Source organism: Aphelocoma coerulescens, chromosome 12 (genome assembly GCF_041296385.1).
Source record: "Aphelocoma coerulescens isolate FSJ_1873_10779 chromosome 12, UR_Acoe_1.0, whole genome shotgun sequence".
In the NCBI taxonomy this organism is placed as follows: domain Eukaryota; kingdom Metazoa; phylum Chordata; class Aves; order Passeriformes; family Corvidae; genus Aphelocoma; species Aphelocoma coerulescens.
This window is the reverse complement of record NC_091026.1, coordinates 19,241,267-19,259,803: the sequence shown is the minus strand read 5'-3', so window position 1 is coordinate 19,259,803 and position 18,537 is coordinate 19,241,267. Positions and strand designations below refer to the sequence as shown.

Sequence of the window (18,537 nt, the reverse complement as noted above, 5' to 3'; positions counted from 1 at the left end):
CCCTGTCCTCCAAAACTCCCTGATGGAGTTGCTTGTCAAAAAGAGAGGGAAAACCACAACCACTGGGTCCTGTCCTTCTCCAAAGCTGGGTCATCATCCAAGGACCTTCATCAGTGCTTCCTTACCTAGCTAAATGACTTTGGAGCTTCCAAGGGAGAGGACCTGTAATTTACACTTTAGGAGGAACACAGGCCCCGGGTCCTCAATTCAGCTTAAATGATCTGAATGGCCAATCCAGGCACTAATTTTCAAGGTGGGGAACAATAATTCCTGCCACAGCCTGATTGTCTTATTCAATTAGAGAGTGAAAATGCCCTTTACAAAGTAATACCAAGCTTCTCTAGAGGAAAAAAGTGGAAGGTCACAATTAAATTAAACACAGGGTGAGTTGAGGGGGGGGGAAAAACCCTGAGCTGGCTTGATTTTTGTTCATGCACCAAGAAACCCAGAGCACAGAAACATATGCTGGGAAGCCGTAGAGCTGGTCTACATCTGGCTTTTGTTATTTTTTGCCTTGCTTTTACAGAGTTAGCAGCATAAAATATTAAATTTCTCTTCTGAGCTGAGCACAGGACTTGCTCTGAGCAGTAAGTGTTGATGCAGCCTTAGGGCTCCTGCTCCAAAGCCCATCTGCAGGCCAGAGGCACAGCTGAGGAGCTGCCCCTCTCCCAGGGAGGGGCACAGAGGGAATATGTGTTTAATATTTTATATTCCTGAACAGTTTTCTCACTTGTCACGGCACGGTTCATTTGTCACCTGTCATCACCAGAGTCACTTCGCCGTCTGCAGGAGTTTTCTCCAGATTGGAGAGCTCTTAAAGACAGATTTCTCTTCCTGGGCTGAACCTCAAGGGCCAGATTTATCCCTGCCATGACTATACTGATTTTGCCTGACTTCCACGGGAGATGGCCCTGGCTGCTGTGGCAAGTGTCCTTTTGGCAGGGGGTTAATTCTTATCCAAACCCTTTTCTCCTTCATATTTCCCACTGCTCCCACAGCATTGCTGTTTTTAACTAAGTTTTTAAGTTTTTAACTAAGTTTTTAACTAAGTTTTTAAGTGTTTTTAACTAAGTGGAGACGGGTCAGGAACTTCTCCCTTCCCTCAGACCTTGACCTTGTTGTTGAGGACCTGTGGCTGTGCCCTGGTCCTGCAGGAAGTTCCTCCTGCATCCCTGTCCTGGGTTCTGATGGGTACAGTCCCACTTCAGGCAACTAATTCTCTTTATAATGTTTCTACCAACAAAATAATAATCAAGGATTATAATACATACAATAAAAAATGGCAAGGAAGAGAGGAAAAGTGGCAAGGAAGAGGGGGCTCTCACACACTGCTGACAGTGTCTGTGTCTATTTCAGCCCTTCCAAAATTCCTGCCCAGCCCTTTGGAGATCTTGATCCAGCACAGAATTACTTCTTGTAGAATTACCCTGAGTTACCCCCAGCCACCACTGCTTTATCTCCCTCATTCCAGCTGCAAAGCCCTCAAAGAATTCCTTCCAATGGGAATTTCAAGATTTACCCGAGTGATTGATGTAGGGGATTTTTGGATGTGAATCTTGCCAGTGGGATTTCAGGTGTAGGTTACACTATTTGTTGTTCTTGCTGTAGCATTTAGAAAAGGATATTTACAGCTCAGTGCATTCTCTGTGCCAGATGTGGTTTTCCTGTTGAGAAAAGCGATGAGTGTGACCTCATTCCTTCACTCCACGAAAAGTCCAAATGTTACACACTGATCTCCTTCTTCAGTATAAGCTACAGAATAGACAAGTTTATCTGGCACCTTAAAACATTTACACAGAATCAACCTTTGCTGCAAAAATAACTGATCGATTAATTTCATTGTTTTGATTTTTAAAAAAAGCCAATCGTTTATTCCAAATAATTTAGTATTTTTTTTTTTCCTTGCAACCCTGCACCATGACTTTTTTTGTCACACGAAAAAACGAAGAATCTCATGAGAAAATCGTGGATATTTCACTCAATAATTTGTTGGAATCGACATCATCTTGTCTGTAATGAAAGGGGAACAGATAAAATAACAAATCACCCAGACTGCAAATGTAGACTAGTTTTATCCTTCCCAAGTATTAAATTTTATCAATCAGAATCTATCAGCTCTGGGACTTGTGGATGCTTTGTTCTCCACCATATCTCAATCACATATATTGCTTTTCCAATACAACTGGCAATGGGCTGATTTAGGATAAACACTCTTAAAGGAACTAAAGAAGAGTAAGTAATATAGAACTAAAAGATAATCTTCAAATACTTCTGTGTTCCCTATTACTACTTTATCTGCCTGGTTCACTGCCTGTAATGCTCCTTACAGCCTCTCTGCAATGTAGATGTCTGTTTCATAGATAAAAAAACCTCCTTTTATAATAAAAGTCTAAGGAACTAACCTGGAATAAAGCAGCCTTAACCAAGTGCTGATACAGCAGAGCCTTGAACACAGCGGTTAAGTACTCTGGGAGAGAGGTTTAAACCATTGGAGGGGCAGAAAAGTGGAATTTCTGATGCTGTCTGGTCTGTTACAACGTAAAATAAACAGGGAATGTTGCTCCCATGAGCTACAGGATGTGTTTAATAGGAGAGAGGAGGCCGGGGCTGCACTTGGTGTTGATGGACATTGCATGGGCTCTGAGAATGCAGAGAAGACTAAAATAGGGGGTGATGGAGAAAGCAAAGCCCTTCCTTATGGAGACACGCCCCTAACTTCTGGTTTTAAGATTCCAGGCTGTTCTCTGTGTCTTCAGGAATGTCAGGAGATTTGCATAATCTTATTCTTGTGATATCAGCTCCTTAAAATAGAAACTCTGTTATCACCCTGCCTTGTCCTGTCAGCAGGCAGGTGAAACCCTTCCAGGCTTCCTGCTTCCTCACTGCTGAGTGGTGGTTCCTGCTTTTCCTGGAGCCTGGGAGAGGTTCTGTGTGCACAGAATTCTGCAAAGAAGTGAACACTGGGAAGCTCAGTGGAGATACAGGAAGACGAGCTGAGTGTGATGAGGTCTTGCAGAGATTTTGGTCTTGGAGTGGTGAAGTTGCATCACTTTAGAGGGTTCTCTGCATGTGTTCTGCTCAAGGTGGCCTTGAAGGATGCCCAGTGCCCCCATTTGGGGTGGGTAGAGCAGGATAGAGACCCCTTAGAGATCTGTCCCTGTTGGAATCAGCCCAGAGGAGGCCACCAAGTTGCTCAGAGGGCTGGAGAACCTCTCCTGTGAAGACAGCAGGGAGAGTTGGGGCTGCTGTCCCTGGAAATGTCATATTCCTTACAACAATGGTTCTCACCAGGTTTTTCCTGATTTTCCGAGGAAACACTTTGAAATAAAGGGGAAAAAAAGAAAACATGCCTGAGGCTGTTGGGTCTGCTCCACGGAGAGCATCCATTAAGCAAAGACCTTGATGTGGTCTCCTGCCATGGGAACTGCTGCAGAGAGAGCTGGAGCATTGGCACAGTGTCCATAACAAACAGAAGTGATAAATGAAAGTTCTCTTTCTTTTCACTCCAAGCAGAACTTTGACGAAATACAGGGTTTATTTCCTGTAACTCATTCTGCTCAGAGCCTGGCCCTCACCTCCCCACACCAGGGAGGGTGGCTGCTGCTGCTGCAGTGATGTTGGATTCTGTACCTGTGCTTCAAAGTCCAAAAGGCAATTTTGAGCTGTGAGCCTGTTCACTGACATATGGAAGAGATGACAGCAGCACTTCCATCCTCCAGACAGGATCGATCCACAGCGAGTGTTCCCCCTGCAGGTTGCATTTTTTCCTCACTGGCTCACAGGAAGATGCAGACTGGGAGGTGTTACCAGGACCACCAGGAGGGCTGCCCAGAGCACGGAAAGGAGATTTTTATGGCTGATTCTCCACATATCTGCAGTTGAGATGTGTTTCTGCATCAGAGGAAGGTGTCCCTGCCTGTGGAAGTGGGGTTGGAATGAGATGAGCTTTAAAGGTCCCTTCCAAACCATTCTAGGATTAAATATAAGGCCACCCTTTTAAAGCAGAGAGGTGGGGTCAGTGCATTACTCAGCACGTGTAGGGTAGAGAATCATGCTGGAGTGAGGACAGAGCCTTGGGGTTGTTCAGCCTGGAGAAGAGAAACTTCATGGTGACCTAATTGTGATCTTCGAATGCCTGAAGGAGCTATGAGAAAGATGGAGAGAGACTTTGGAAAAGAGCCTGGAGGGACAAGACAAGGGGGAATGGCTCCCAAACTGGCAGAGGGCAGTGTTAGATGGGATTTTGGGAGGAAATTCTTGGCTGTGAGGGTGGTGGGGCCCTGGCACAGGGTGCCCAGAGAAGCTGTGGCTGCCCCTGGATCCCTGGCAGTGCCCAAGGCTGGACAGGGCTTGGAGCAGCCTGGGACAGTGGAAGGTGGCAGAGGATGGAACTGGATGATCTTTAATGTCCCTTCCAACCAGGCCATTCCATGATTCTATGTGGATATAGGCAAGTCTGTGGCTTTACCTGATGTGTCCCTAAAGAGGAAAAGGGAATGTAGAAAACCAAGCCAAACTTTTCATATTTTGTATTTTTGATGATGACCTTTTCCTGGCACTGGCAAGCTGAGCTCTTCCTCCTTCCTGCTCTTCAGTTATCAGCTGGTCATCCCTGAGTGCCTGTTGAGCACTGAACTGAGCAGTTTATATCTCCTTTTGGAAAAGAAAGGCACTGCCAGAGTTCATTCCTGCAATCCAACTGCCAGGGAGCCTGATCAGTATTCCAGCCCTCGTGTGCAGTGATGAATTAACAATCAGCTTAAAGACCCAGAGAGCTTTACTCCAGGTGGTAGTTACAACAGCTAGCACACCTTTTAATCAAATACAATTGTTGCAGAGGGATTTCTGGACACACACAGCACCACAACACAACCCAGACAGAAGTGTAGGTGTCATTTAGCCTTAAATTCATGCATGTCCAGACTTTGCAAATTCAGCCTATCTGATCCAAGCCTATTGATTTTTCCATTTTCTGTTTCAAAGCATACACTGCCAGTGAAAAGGGTTATGACATCTTGAGGCTGCTGGATTGCTTTGTGATGTTTCTGTAATTTGTGTGCACTCGAAGGTGAGTAACACGATGAAGTAATCAGATGAAAAGTGGGCTTTCATGCTGGCTGAGCATCTCCCAGCCAGCCCCTCCAACAGGGCCCTGCTAAAGCTCAGCCTGTCACCATCCAGCAAACACTAAATGGATTTGATTTGGTTTAATATATTCCTCCCTGAAATGGTTAAATGCTAATGATGGACTGCTACTTTTGTGTTTCAGAATGGCAAAAACTCAGTCCACGAGGAATTATTGCCTCTAAATTATTATTTCAGCAAAACTGTGTCTTCTGTCTCTGACAAAGAGCATGTGGAAGCTCTTGGGAGCTGCAGATTTTATTCCAAGTGCTCCAGCACTGTCACTCTCAGCCACACGGCTGTGAGTACATCATCACTGGCCAAGAGCGGGGAGGGTGGCAGTGTTGGAAAAATGCTATTGAGAAAAAGCACCAAGCAAAACCCTTGAGCACCACTTTGAAAACCAGGAGAATATGGTTGGAGTCCAAAAACTCCAAGGAGAAATCCTTCCTGGGTCTGTAGCATTGCGGGGAACTTTAAAATATGGGGTCTAATGGCTCCACTGTGCCCTCCTGTGTGGTTCAAGGCAAAGTGACTAATTCTAGGCATGAATTTAGATTGTTGTCATTGTTTCTCAGAATTTCAGGCCTGAGAAAGCTGCAATCAGCATGACTTTTATCATCAAGGGTAGAATGATTTGACTGAGAATCGAATTTAAGATCCCTAAGCAGCAAGATGCTTTAAATTAATACTGAATTTGCTGGGTTTATGCCCTGAATAATTATTAGGTTCACATGTGATTCTTTTTCATTGTGGAGTCCTTTTTTGTTCTAGTTTGTTTAATTGCACTCTTATTTCCCCTGCATCTCTCTTAATCTTCTGCTATAGATGCGTTTGGGAAGTAAAAGAACAAGTAACAGGCCTGGACAGGCTGTTTCATGCAGCCTGTTTTGGGGATTTCCCTCAAGACCACTTGTTTGCACACAGTTATTTTTGCTTAAAACTGAGGAAATAATTAAAGCAAATCCCCTGTGTGCCTTTGGAGAAAGTTCTGGTTGGAGCCATACTGAAGCAGTTTTCCCTAACAGCTTTTTTGTTTGTCTTTTTTTGAGGCATGAAATGCCTTAAACAAAAATGCCTTAGGAAAAATTTCATCACTGAAAGAGTGGCCAAGCTTTGGAACTGGCTGCTCACAGCAGTGGTGGAGTCCCCATCCCTGGAAGTGTTCATAAAACGAGTAGATGTGGCATTTTGTGATGTGGTTTATGAGCGGGGGGGATTTGGGCAAAGGTTGGACTGGGTGATCTCGGAGGTCTTTTCTGTCCTTAATCACAGAATCACAGAATTAGAGATGTTGGAAAAGACCTGAGAGATCACCCAGTCCAACCTGTGACCTGAAACCACCTTATCAACTAAACCATGGCACTGAGTGCCTCATCCAGCCTTTTTTGAAGCACCTCCAGGGACTAGACTCCTCCATCTCCCTGGACAGCCCATTCCAATGCCCAATCACTCTTTCTCTGAAGAATGTTTTCCTAATGTCCAGCCTAAACTTCCCCTGGTGCAGCTTAAGACCACATCCTCCAATGATTCTGTGATTCTAAGTTGTGTGAAAGCTGAAGGAAAACCTTCCATGTCCTCATCTCTTCCTTCAAGCTGACTCGTGCCTAGTCCCAGGATGAGCTCCCCAGGCCTTTGACTTCCCTTTAGGCAGAGCTGCAGCATTCCAGGTGACCTTGTGCTGGACATCACCACTGAACTGGAAGGGGAAAAGCCCTGTGGGTGGCAGGCCATGACCCCACACTCCAGCCTGGACGGGGACCCTGCTCCTGTGTTTGGCTCTGGCTGCACAAGCCGAGGCCTGACACCAAAGCTTTACAACAACTTCCACCTCAACAACTCCAGCTCCTGCAAAACACACGTGGGCTGCTCCAAGTGTGCAGCAGGCAGGGGAGCAGGAGAGGTACAGGATTTATAGGGAGCTTTCAAGTTTATTTATGACAAAACAACCCTTGTGCAGGAAGCAGGGATGCCAAGGGCCTGCCATCCCGTGCATCCCGCTAATGCATTTACGCGCTCCCTCTCCCTGACGCTGTCTCTCATTTTCAGCTTGTAGCTTTAATAATCTATGCCACTGCCTTCTGTACAATATTCCTCCTGCAGCTTTCCTTTGACAGCTCTGGTTTTAATAGAGGATAAGCACCAAACTCCAGCTGAATCTGAAGACATATTTCTAATCTCGTCCTGCATTTATTTTGCTTCTCGGAGAACTTCCTATCTTGAACAGAGGAAAAAAGTATTTTTCACATATTAAGTTGACATGTTGAATAGGTTTCTGGAGGTATCATTAATTCAAACTCCAACTCAGAGTTAGTTACCTTGTAGTAAAGAGACAAATACACATAAACCCTGTTACTTGGATAATAGGTTTGATTCAATTCTTTATCAGGGAGATCACAATAATATGCCAGTCATTCCAGTCCAGGGAAGAATCCCATTTTGTGAGGTGTTGAATGAAAGTGTCATAACAGCAACGTGCTGCCTGCCTGGATTTGAAGATATAGCCTGAAGTATTGGTTGAAACAAAGAATTAAATTGGATGGCAACATGAAAATAAGAAACAAGGAAATGTTGACTGCGAAATAAGTGTTTCAAGGTAATTTGTTCCACTATTCTCATCGGGTCATTGTGATGTTTTCCATGTACTGTGGGGTTTTTTCCCTATTGTAAGACAACTTAAAACTCACAGTTCTGCAGTGATGCCACTAAATTGAAGCATTTTTCTGTAAATTTGAGTTTGTCACTGTAAATAACAGCCTTTGATTTGTCTGTCCTCTCTCTTCTGCATGGGGAAGGATGTAAATATCTGTCACCACTACTGGAAAAGTGGTGTAGTGCTTGATTATGGGATAAATTTAGCATTCCATGGTGCTGTTAGAGCTGGAGGACTGGAGCAGGCTGAGAGCTGGGGCCAAACCAGACCCAGCTCTGGGATCTGCTCCCTGCAGGAACTTTGGGAAGTGTTTGGGTGGGGGTATAAAGCTTAAATAAAGGAACTGCTTGATATGAAATCCTGAGTAATCACCAGAACCTTCTTTCTTTTGCAGATATTCCTGGTTTTCCCTTCTCCCCCCTTTTTAAAAAAAATGTTTTGCACCTCATTTGTGCCTCCATTTAAGGATATTCCCTTTCCTTAGGTCTTTTCCCAGCTCCCTCCCTGGCCTGCCTTGGTTCCTTGGGGATTACAGACTCCATGGACAATTTTGAGGTGGTTGTCTATTCTTGCTCCTTTCTAAAACGGCATTTGTTCTGTCACTAAACAACTTTCACCTCCAAATCTTGAAATAATTTCCCACACAGAAAGACTGGCTTGTAAAAACATTTCAGCACAAAAAGTGGTAAAATAATGAATCAAAATTTTATTCTTTTTACATTTGACCAGCTCTTGGAAATCAAAGCTCTTTGAGAAATTCAGGGTAAAATGTTATTAAATGAGATACCAGTGATACACCTTTTGATCAGGTCTGCTGAAAGACACTCTGTGAACCAGCCTGACCTCTGATGTCTCCTTTGTGTAACCCCTGTGACACGAGGTTTGCTATGAGAAATGGAACAAGATTAATAATTAATCCGTTTGCTGGTGTCTGAAATAGCGACACAAGGTTGGCTTTAGACACATGTTTTATTAATGAGCTTTGAAAACAATTGCTTTCTCCCAGCAACAGACTGCTCTGAGCTTTAGACTGAAAAAAAAAAAAAGGCTGGAGGGAATATCTGGAGTTTTTTGGTTGCCAGTGTTGTTCCCCCTCTCCCCTGGGCATTCACAGAACTCGGTCACCGCGTCCAAACCTTGTGAAAAAGGTTGTGAAGTTGTGAAGAAGTGAAACGGGGAGCAAAGATGAAATAAATTTTAAATCATCTCAAGACAGACAATGTGCTCAACCTGAGGGAGCTGAAATATGAAATGTCTCAGAGCGCAGCTCACACTTTTACACATTGTGTAAGGAAAAAGAGTTTCTTTGGTAACATAAGGAAATATCAGTGTGGCAATTAGGGGAGCAATGCTTTTGTGTCTCAATTAGACCTCATTATCTACAGAAAACTCAAAGCACAACTTTTTGCAACAATTCCCTCTCTGCCCCCCAGCTGTAGCTACCTGTGGGATAACAACAAAACCACTGTCCTGAAAAGTGGAAACACCTTTATTAAGTGAAAATAATTGTGCTCATCTTCCTTGACCTTTCAATTTCCTGATTTTTATTCTGCCTCCCGAGGGCAGCAGCCATCAGATGTCTGGTTTTGTTATTAATATTTACTAGGAACATTTTGGTTTTTTTAGGAATAAGCAGTAGCAAAGGAAGTCAAACCTTTTGGACAGAATCCCCAATGATCTTTTAATTACCCAATAAATTACAGTCCATGTGCAGAATTAATAGGAAAATAATGCTCTAATAAATATGATCTTCCCAACTTACATGCAAATTGAAGCTTTGCCTTCCTGCTCAGAATTGTTCCAAATGAATTTGTGGCCAAACACTGGTATGTTCCAATATCCTGATTTTTATGTGGGTTATTGATTGCCAAGCTGCCTCCAACCAACCTGTAGTGATAACTCATGGTAAGATCAATATCTGTGCCATTTTGCTTCCACCTTTGAGGGGAAAAAAATCAAATTATGCTTATAATTTACAGAGCCTATTCATATTTATCTTAAATAGTGTGCTGTAGCATACCTGTAATGATAAAAATGTAGTTAAATATCACAAAATTAGATCATTTTTCACACACGACTGCTTCTTACATCAATCTAAACAATAGCAATAATGGTATTCTTTGGAAAATCTTTACTTTAGTCACCAGTGTTCACCCAAATGTCCACCAAAAGTAATTATAACTTATTCACACAAAGTTATCCATTCAGTCAGGAGGGGGCTTTATACCTTGTCCACAACAACATTATTTTTGTTATATGAATGGTACCTGAATGTGCTTTGCAAATGATTAGCCATGAATTTGGCAACAAAAATGCTTTGGTGATGTAGATCAGGAAGGATTGCACTTCAGAGGGCAGAACAAAAGCTGGGAGGGAAGTTTTTGTACAGCAGGTCTGAGACTGATCATTTAGTGATGAGAGCACTGCTATTTTAAATCATCATTTGTCCCAGTGAGTCCCCTAAGCAGGAAATGGATTGCGTCTGCAACATTACCCAGCTGTTTACAGATGTCAAAATACAATTTCTCTTTCAAAGAAAATAAATATTATGTGTTTCAGGAAGGGAATTTTTGGGGCTTTGCCATTAGTCACATTAGGGTTGAATTTTCCTTGCTCCTGTGAGGGCCAAAGGAAGGATAAAGGACTCAGCCACTGAGGCCTGCAAGTTTGGGGTTTGTTAATGCCACTTCTTAGGTGGTCAGCAATCCTAAAAGTACACAACTAAAAGTACACATCCAGGTATTTTCTTCTCCTGATTTTATATCCAGAGCCATCTCCTCGGCCTTTATCATTTCTGTTGATCCGTGGGTGTGATTCCAAGCCCTCCATTGGATGGAAGGATCACACAAAGGTTGCCAGTGGCTCACGCTGGGTTCCTGGCAGTGCCCAAACCAAGGGCAGTCATATCCTTGTAAATCATCTGAAGGATCACAGCAGAAAAAACCATCCATTTCTGCTTCTGTGCAGACTTCCTGACAGGGAGGGCAGTTTTCCCTGGTAGCAAATTGAAGCACACTCACACTTTATCCCTGGAAATCTGACCTGGATACACAGCACAAGATTCTGTCAGTCACCCCCAGCCCTCTCTCCACACACTCACACTGCCCAGGGGTTGTTTTTGTGCAGGAGGGTTCCCACACTGGGCTGTGAAATGCAATTCTGTGCTCCCAGGGAAATCTCCACAAATGCAGGGAGTGCCCTGACCTTCAAGTGAGCACTTGTTGTTTTGAAAGATAATGACTGATTAATATGAAATCAATGGAATTCTGTGAGCAAGGTCTAATAACACAAAATAATTTCTCTGGATGCCTCCCCTTCCATGAATTCATCCACACTGAGAGATTTGGATGCAACACAACCCTCAGGAATTCTTCCTACAAATTCCAGCCTATTTTTTGTGTTTCTGTACCTATGCTGGATTCCTTTTTTTATATTTGCTATAGCTGGTCTAGTTTTTGCTGTTATTTTAGTCTATTTGGGCTATTTTTTTTTAATTTAAAAGCAAAAGTGAGTGAGCCTTGTCTGGCTTTCTGAAGGGATCACATCCCAGCGTTAGGATTCTGCCATATTTCAGGATTTACATTTGCTACAAGTTGTCTAAAGCTTTCCATTTTCTAATCTAAGATATTCTGGTATTTAATTTGCCAGTTCTCTTTAATTTCGGAATCAATCACTGAAATAACTGCTGTCATCATTGCATGGCTCCCAATTAAGATCTATAATTGTTTTTCCAAACAAATGCAAAGATGTTGGCTTAGTTGCTGCAAATGAATTCTTCACAGTATCCCCATAATCATTCTAATCACCATGGTACAATGATTATTAAACTTTGCATATAGATCAGGGGTTCAGCTCCTGGTGTGGGCTTTTTCCCTAATTAATATGTTTACATCACTGAAGGAAGCGAATTAATGAATTCATGTGGTAGACAATGATTTAATGACTTTGTGTGTTCTGCAGTGTATTAATACACAGAAATCTGGATAATTATTTTAGGGAATTTTTAACATAAGCCCATTAAGGCAGGGATCATCTACATATTTTTTGTGAATTTTTTCATGCAACCATTGGGAAATACTTTTCCTCAGTTGTAGGAAATGCATCCTGGATTGTTTTTCTTTCACCAATTGTTTCAGAACCTAAACTTTAAAAAATTTCCTATATTCTGATGCTGAATTGATCAGTTCCCAGGAGCCCAAGGACTGTGAGTGGGTGTGTGCTCACATGATGGAGTAAATTATCTTTTCAGTGTGCTGCTATAATAAAAATATCAATATTTTTAAGACTTCATTGTGTTCTATACTTCTCAGATTATTTGCATTCCAATGGAAATATCCTGCCAAGCCACCTGAGACTTTCTTGTAATTGGGAAAAGGATTTGCAAAACCCTCCTTCATGTACAGCATTTCCAGTGAGGAGGAACACAGGAAGTTTAAAAACTCTTGACTGTGAACAAGACACCAGAGGATGAAGGAGTTTTTAATTCCACCCCACTTTTGAGGCAGGATCTGCACTGAGCCAAGGAACAGCATTCCAGGGAACAGGGACATGAGGGTTGGGCTGCAATTTCTTATTCAAGGGTGGATTTTTGGGATTGCTGGGAATCGCTCTCCACTTTGATGCCATGGTTATGAACATATTTGATGTCGTTTACAATCCTTGTAGGTTTGTGCTCTGTTCCCTCCCTCACATTTGTGTGTTCCAGTTATCCTCGTGGTGCTTGGATTTGGATTGGATTTGAATCTCTTTATCTCCTTTGAGTGCAGCACTCTGAGTTGGGCTGGAATATTAAAATGTTCTTCTAATGAATGCTGCTTATGCTGCCCTTGGATTTATTTATTGGTTCCATTGACTCCTCTCTGAGAAGATTATTGAGGGGAAAACACCCTCAGTCACCAACTTGCATGAAAATGCAGGATTGTGGGATTGCTCTGGATATTGAGTGGAAGCACAGGAAAAGAGAGCACCTGAAATCAAGCAAAAAGTGTCAAAATGCTGCTGGAAGCACAGCAGGGTGTTCATGCATAGGCTGTAAGTAAAAAAAACCTATGTAAAATTCATTGAGTTAGTTGGTGATAAACCCTCTGGTGACTATAAAAAGCTTAGGTGCAAAAAATGGTAAATCTAATTTTAAAAGTTGTGTTTATTTACCAGCCACATCACACCAGGAAATACCTGGAATAATGTCCCTGATATTATAGGAAATTCTGACTTTATAAAAAAGACATAAAGGACAAAATGATATTTCTCAGAACATTTACAGAGATTTCTTAATGGTTTTAGAGATGCTTCCATCCATATTTTTGTCTCCAGTGTAATCTGTGTTCTTTGTTACTTCCAACAGGAAAACTGTGTCTCATTTTTATTACTCAGCCCTTCCACCTACAGTTCTACACAATTCTTGCACTGTGCTTCGCAGACACACAGTATTTTGAGGAGGAGTTGCAAAAAATTATCACTATATTTGACAAATTTGTAAGAATAAAAGAGTACCCAACAAAAATAAAACTTTTAGGAAATGCTAAGCATTTTTTTTTTATTTCAAGAAAAGGCATTTATCAGCATATTTCTTGATGTAAAAAAATGCTAAATAGCAAATTAACTCGTCTCTAACTTTCTTCCTGTTGGAGTGGTTCTGTATTTCTGAATCAAAGAGAAACCTCCAGCAGTCCTTGCTGTTCTCAGCCATCACTCAGCAAAGGAAATGATTAAAATTTCATACAGGGCTTGATTTCTCTAAAATTGTCAGAACTTTAAATATATGGGCTCAATCCTTATCTGACAAAGGCAGCATTAGCTGTGGTGAAATCAAAGCAAAGTGAAAAGCTCCCTGTTCCCTCCAAATCATGGTGTAATTGCAGCAGGGATAGTCTGTTAACTTCTAATTGACCTCAGGGCTCCAGGATCCATCCCCAGATGTTGATCCCATCTCCCTGGAGCCACTGAGGCTTTGCAAAATGTCCTTATGGTGCAGAAACCCAGGGAATTTAATTAATGGGTGGGTAGAAAAAAGTAAAGGTAAAATGTGGATATCAAATATGTGATGGGGGAGACTTCCCAGCTCTCCTGCCTGATGGAAGCTGCTGTCTCTGCTCTTTGTGGGTGGGAGGAATCCATGGGAGGATACGAGAGTCCAGGAATTTCTAGGCAGCTGCTTCAATGGATGTGAAAGCAAAGGGTGGATGAACTGGAAAGACTTGAACTTCATGGCCTGAAGCAGTTGATGTTCGTGTTGAGAACAGGGAGAAAAGTGGGTTGGGAAGTAAGTGAGGATTTCTACTCCCAGGAGGAGAAGTTGAATTGTGAAAAGGAAATTGAGGGTTCCTTTCATAAAGGAAATTAAGGGTTTCTTTCAGAGCACAGTGTCTGGAGACAAATCAAGCCATGAAGTCCTAAAGCCAAGCTGATATCCAGTGGTGGAACTCTCCAGGGGAGGCTGTGGTGGGAGCAGTTAAAAGCTCTCCAATAAATATTCTCTAAGAATTTGATAGGACACGATTTTCTTTCACGTATTGCATGAATGATTTATTTTTTATGGGTAATTTTCCTTCACCTCAACCATTACTTTCCCCATTATTTTTTGAAGAAAGCACAATGTCCTTTTTTTTTTCCCCTAGATTCCCAGCTTTTCCTCTTATCCAACTTGCATTTCCAGATCCTCGGGGCAACGAGTTCTATTATAAATGCTGAGTCCATAGTTACTGAATAAACAAAAAATCCTCTGTACCAAGGTTTTATGAAGGGAGTCTTGGAAGGTATTGGAGATAAACAAACACCATAAATGTGTACATGAAATGTTGGAATTAGAAGAGGGGAAGGGTGTTGCTTCTCTGCTTTCCAAGCATTTATTAATGTATGGAAAGTTTTATCAACTACAGATGTGCAGCACTTCCATTTTCCCACTTTTCACAGCTGTTCTGTGGATTTAGAATTAATTCTGTATATTTTAAAACACTTTGGGGGTGATTTTCAATTATTTTCTTTCCCTGTGTTAATTTTCTTTACAGCAAAGCAGCAAAAATATTTTTCCTTCATCCTTAGAATTTACTCTAAACTTTCTCTGTTCTTTCTGTGAGCACTCAGCACATTTTAGGGTGTTTATTTATGGTCGTGCAGTGACTAAAACACACTTCAAAGAGTGACAGTGGGACAATTATTTCCCCAAGGTTGACTTCACCTGTAGTAGGGCAGCGGATATCCCTTGGCTGTGCAGTTCAGGAGGATCTCTGGATTTGCTGAGCCCATGGAATAAGTGATATCATATGGCTCTTGGATAAAAATAGGCCCATGAAGGGTTTCTCCCCCTGTGAAAGAAAAACAATAATTTCAGATTAGGTGTCTTTAGCGTGTCCTTCCACATAAAATTGTCCTTTGGAGTCCTTTGCTTTCAGCTGCAAGTTAAGGTCTGCTATGATATTCAGCAGAGAATCCACCTCCAGACACTGGACTATTAAGGAGGAAATATTTCAAGGCTGATTGATAATAAAATCGCAGAGCTCAGGTGCTGGTGATTTATTCTGCAGGTGACAGTGAAGCCTCTTTGCATATTTCCCATGGAAGCTCTATGGGCCACCACTAAATGTGCCCATCCACCTCATCCTTGTGTCGTGGATCGGGACTGGCAGCAGGAAAGGATGGAATTGTGGAGCTGTGCTTCTGTGTTTGGTGCTCCCTGGTCACAGCACAGTCGAAGGGAATCACTCACCTCCTTCTCCTCTAACCCTTCCCATCCTTTGAGGTATTATTTTTGTATATTTTATGTATACTTCTTTTATACTGGCCTGGGGTTGTTTATGGGGTTTTTGTTTGTTTGTTTATTGGTGTTTTGGGCTTTTTCCCCTCCCTTTTTCACTCCTTTAAAAACAGGAATAGCATTAAATAATCAACCTTTATTTCACATGCAAAGTGAAATGATTGATTGCAAAGCAAACCAGAACTATTTCTATTTTTCATGGTGATCTTCCTTGTTCTGGGGAGCAGGGGAGAAGACAATTTGTTCAGCAAACCACGGGGGCAAGGCAGAGCAGCTCTCTGAGATGGTGGCTGGGTCTGCTTAAATAATCTTTGTTTCTTTTCCTACCACTCTTCCGGGTTTAATCCCTTGACAAATTTGAAGGTTTCTTTTTTCACTGTTTCTACAATTGACCGTTTGACTTGTCTTTACTTTGGGAGGAATTTTCTTCCCTTCTGGGTTCATTTTCTCAGCCTTTCTTGTTACCTTTGCAGAACTGCCAGCGAGAAGTTTTTCTGAAGCCCCAAAATGACCCAGGGATCATCATTCTGCATTTTAAATCCACGGACCTGGCTGGGCTAGGGGAACTTCCTGATATACATAAAAATCCCTGCTTCACCTCATGAAAATGTAAATATTTTGATAAACCTGGAATTAATTTCCCATGATTTTTCCTAAATGGAATTTGGACTCATTTGTCATTTGCAGACTATTGAATATCCTAATTTTATATCCCCTTCCCGTGTCCTTAGTGCAGCGGGCCCTCAATGTGTAGAATAAGGACATAATATTTTACAGCTCCTTTCCAGTGGACATGTCACAGTCCCTGTCACAAAAATACTGCCCATGAATTTTAGTAGAGGCAGCTTCTTGCTGTTGTTTTGTTTTCTCTTTAATATCCTTTTCTTGCTGGCTGATCTGCAGCACAGAATAACATCAAATTTGTGAGAAATGATGTGCACTCTCAGAGCCAGTGGTGTCCTAGGAGTCCATCTCTTATTTATAGAGAAGGTCAGGCTGGTCATTTCTAATTTCCTGATGCATCCTTTTGTGTTTCCTATAGAGAATGGCCGTATATTTCTTATCCATCCTCCAGGTTCAATACAATCCCCATGATTTCTCCAGAGATACACATGACAAATGCATTCTCGTAGAGCTGTTTGCTTTTGTTGAGATTTAAATAATTCAGATTTTTTAAAAAAAATCTATTGGAATACAAATATTTGATTAAATGCATGGTTTCTATACATTAAAATCATGTGTGAATCCTCAACGTGGTGCTTGAAAGAAAATATAAACTCTTGTTATGGAATGTTTGATAAGAAGTTAAAATGTATTTCTTTATGGTGTCAAATCAGTTTGATCTCCATAAAGACCATAATTATGCCAGCCTGAATTCAAAGCCAAAGGAGGAAAATGAATCAACATTCCTTCATTCATTTCTTGGTATTGTCTTCAGCCAATGCAGGGATTAGCACAGTGCCAATGGAAGAGCAGGAATGCTGGTTTTTCCATAATTATGGAATCAGGAGGAAGTGTCCCAGTGCTTCTTGTCACTGTCTCATGGGCAGTGGGTGCTTATATCACACCCTGATATTCCTATCAAATGGAGTTAAAGAGGTTTTACTCAGCCACAAGAAATATTTAAATATTTATGCTCTGCCTCGTCCAGACAGGGAGAAAGAGGCACAAATCTGGAGTTCACACTTAATCAACCTAATTTCCAGCCAAATCCTGCTCCCTGTTCTTTCCTGTGTCTGACTCTGGTTGGCTTCATTTTCAGCTCCTTGTGAGGCCTCTGCCCGGCTGCAAATGCAAAGGAGAAGAGCCCAAGAGCAGCTCAGGCTGGCCCAGGCCCAGTCTGTAATGTGAGTAAAGATAACTCAGTAGGCCAATATTGTAACTTAGCTGACTTTTATCCCTTTCCTACACAGATCTTCCTTCCCATTAGGTTGGGTTTTTTTGCAAAGTGGAGCTGGAATTACCATTACTCCAAACTGAGTGGTGACAGCAGATGAAAACTGTTTGGTGAAACGGAGGGTGTCCCAAAAGCATCACCCTCCATTTGCAGGGAAAGGTTTTAGGTTTGCCTGGGAGACATCAGCTCCAGGGAGACAAACTCCAGAGGATTCCCTGCTCCAGGACCAGAAATGGGGAGTTCTGGTGGGCTGAGAGCACAGAGAAGCTGGGGCTGCCCCTGGATCCCTGGCAGTGTCCAAGGCCAGGCTGGATGGGACTTGGAGCAGCCTGGGACAGTGGAAGGTGTCCCTGTGGGGTGGCACTGGATGAGTTTTAATGTCCCTTCCAACCCAAACCATTCCATGATTCTGGATGGACCATATCAGTGAATCCTCACGGAAAATCATAAGAAGCTTCTAAATGCAAAACTGCCATAATTCACATAAGCAAAGCAGATAAGGAGGAATTTATCCAGGCTATTAAGTTCCAGGAAGGCTGTAAATTCCAGGGGTAGTGAGTTTCTAATGAATCTTTCTTAATGTGCCTTAGATAGAGCTTCATATCTGATCCAAAACATTAATATGACTTTATGGGCCAAAGCTGACACCTGATTAAGAGGCCTCTTTTAAATCAGTGTGATAGTAAAACACCTGTCAGCTCCAGCAAAAGGGATGGGATAGGTGAATTAGACCCTTCCCCTTCTAATGACAGCAGAAAAATGATGCAAAATCCAATTTATTCAAAATCTGTTTAATTTTTCAGCTGAAGACGTTGGTAAATTTTAATTGGAAGACAGGGAGTTTATGGGGTCCACAGATTTTTAAACATCGTGGAGGGTTTCCCTGGAAAGAGCACTGGGGTTTTTGATTGAATCTTGTCAGAAGCAGAATGAAATGATTATTTCCCTCCTCAAAGGCCTGGACCAGGGAGCTCAAGGACTTTAAAAGGAGCCTGACAGATGCAAAACGAGAGGTAGTGGATGAAACTCTGCTTGGTACCACCTAAAGTAACACACATCTCTTCAAGGAGTCAGATTTTAACCCTGGAAGAGAAGATGGGAGAAGAGGAA

General features: G+C 42.1%; 1 protein-coding gene across 1 annotated transcript in view; it reads right to left on the bottom strand.

Annotated features, from left to right (window-relative positions):
- CNTN6 (contactin 6) overlaps positions 1-18,537 on the bottom strand; it is a 99,806-nt gene that overhangs the window by 64,192 nt on the left and 17,077 nt on the right. The window contains exons 2-3 of the mRNA XM_069027947.1: positions 14,955-15,081; positions 9,540-9,664 (exon numbers count right to left, since the gene is read on the bottom strand). Coding sequence (XP_068884048.1) covers positions 9,540-9,664; positions 14,955-15,081 — 252 coding nt within the window. The remainder of the gene's footprint in view (positions 1-9,539; positions 9,665-14,954; positions 15,082-18,537) is intronic.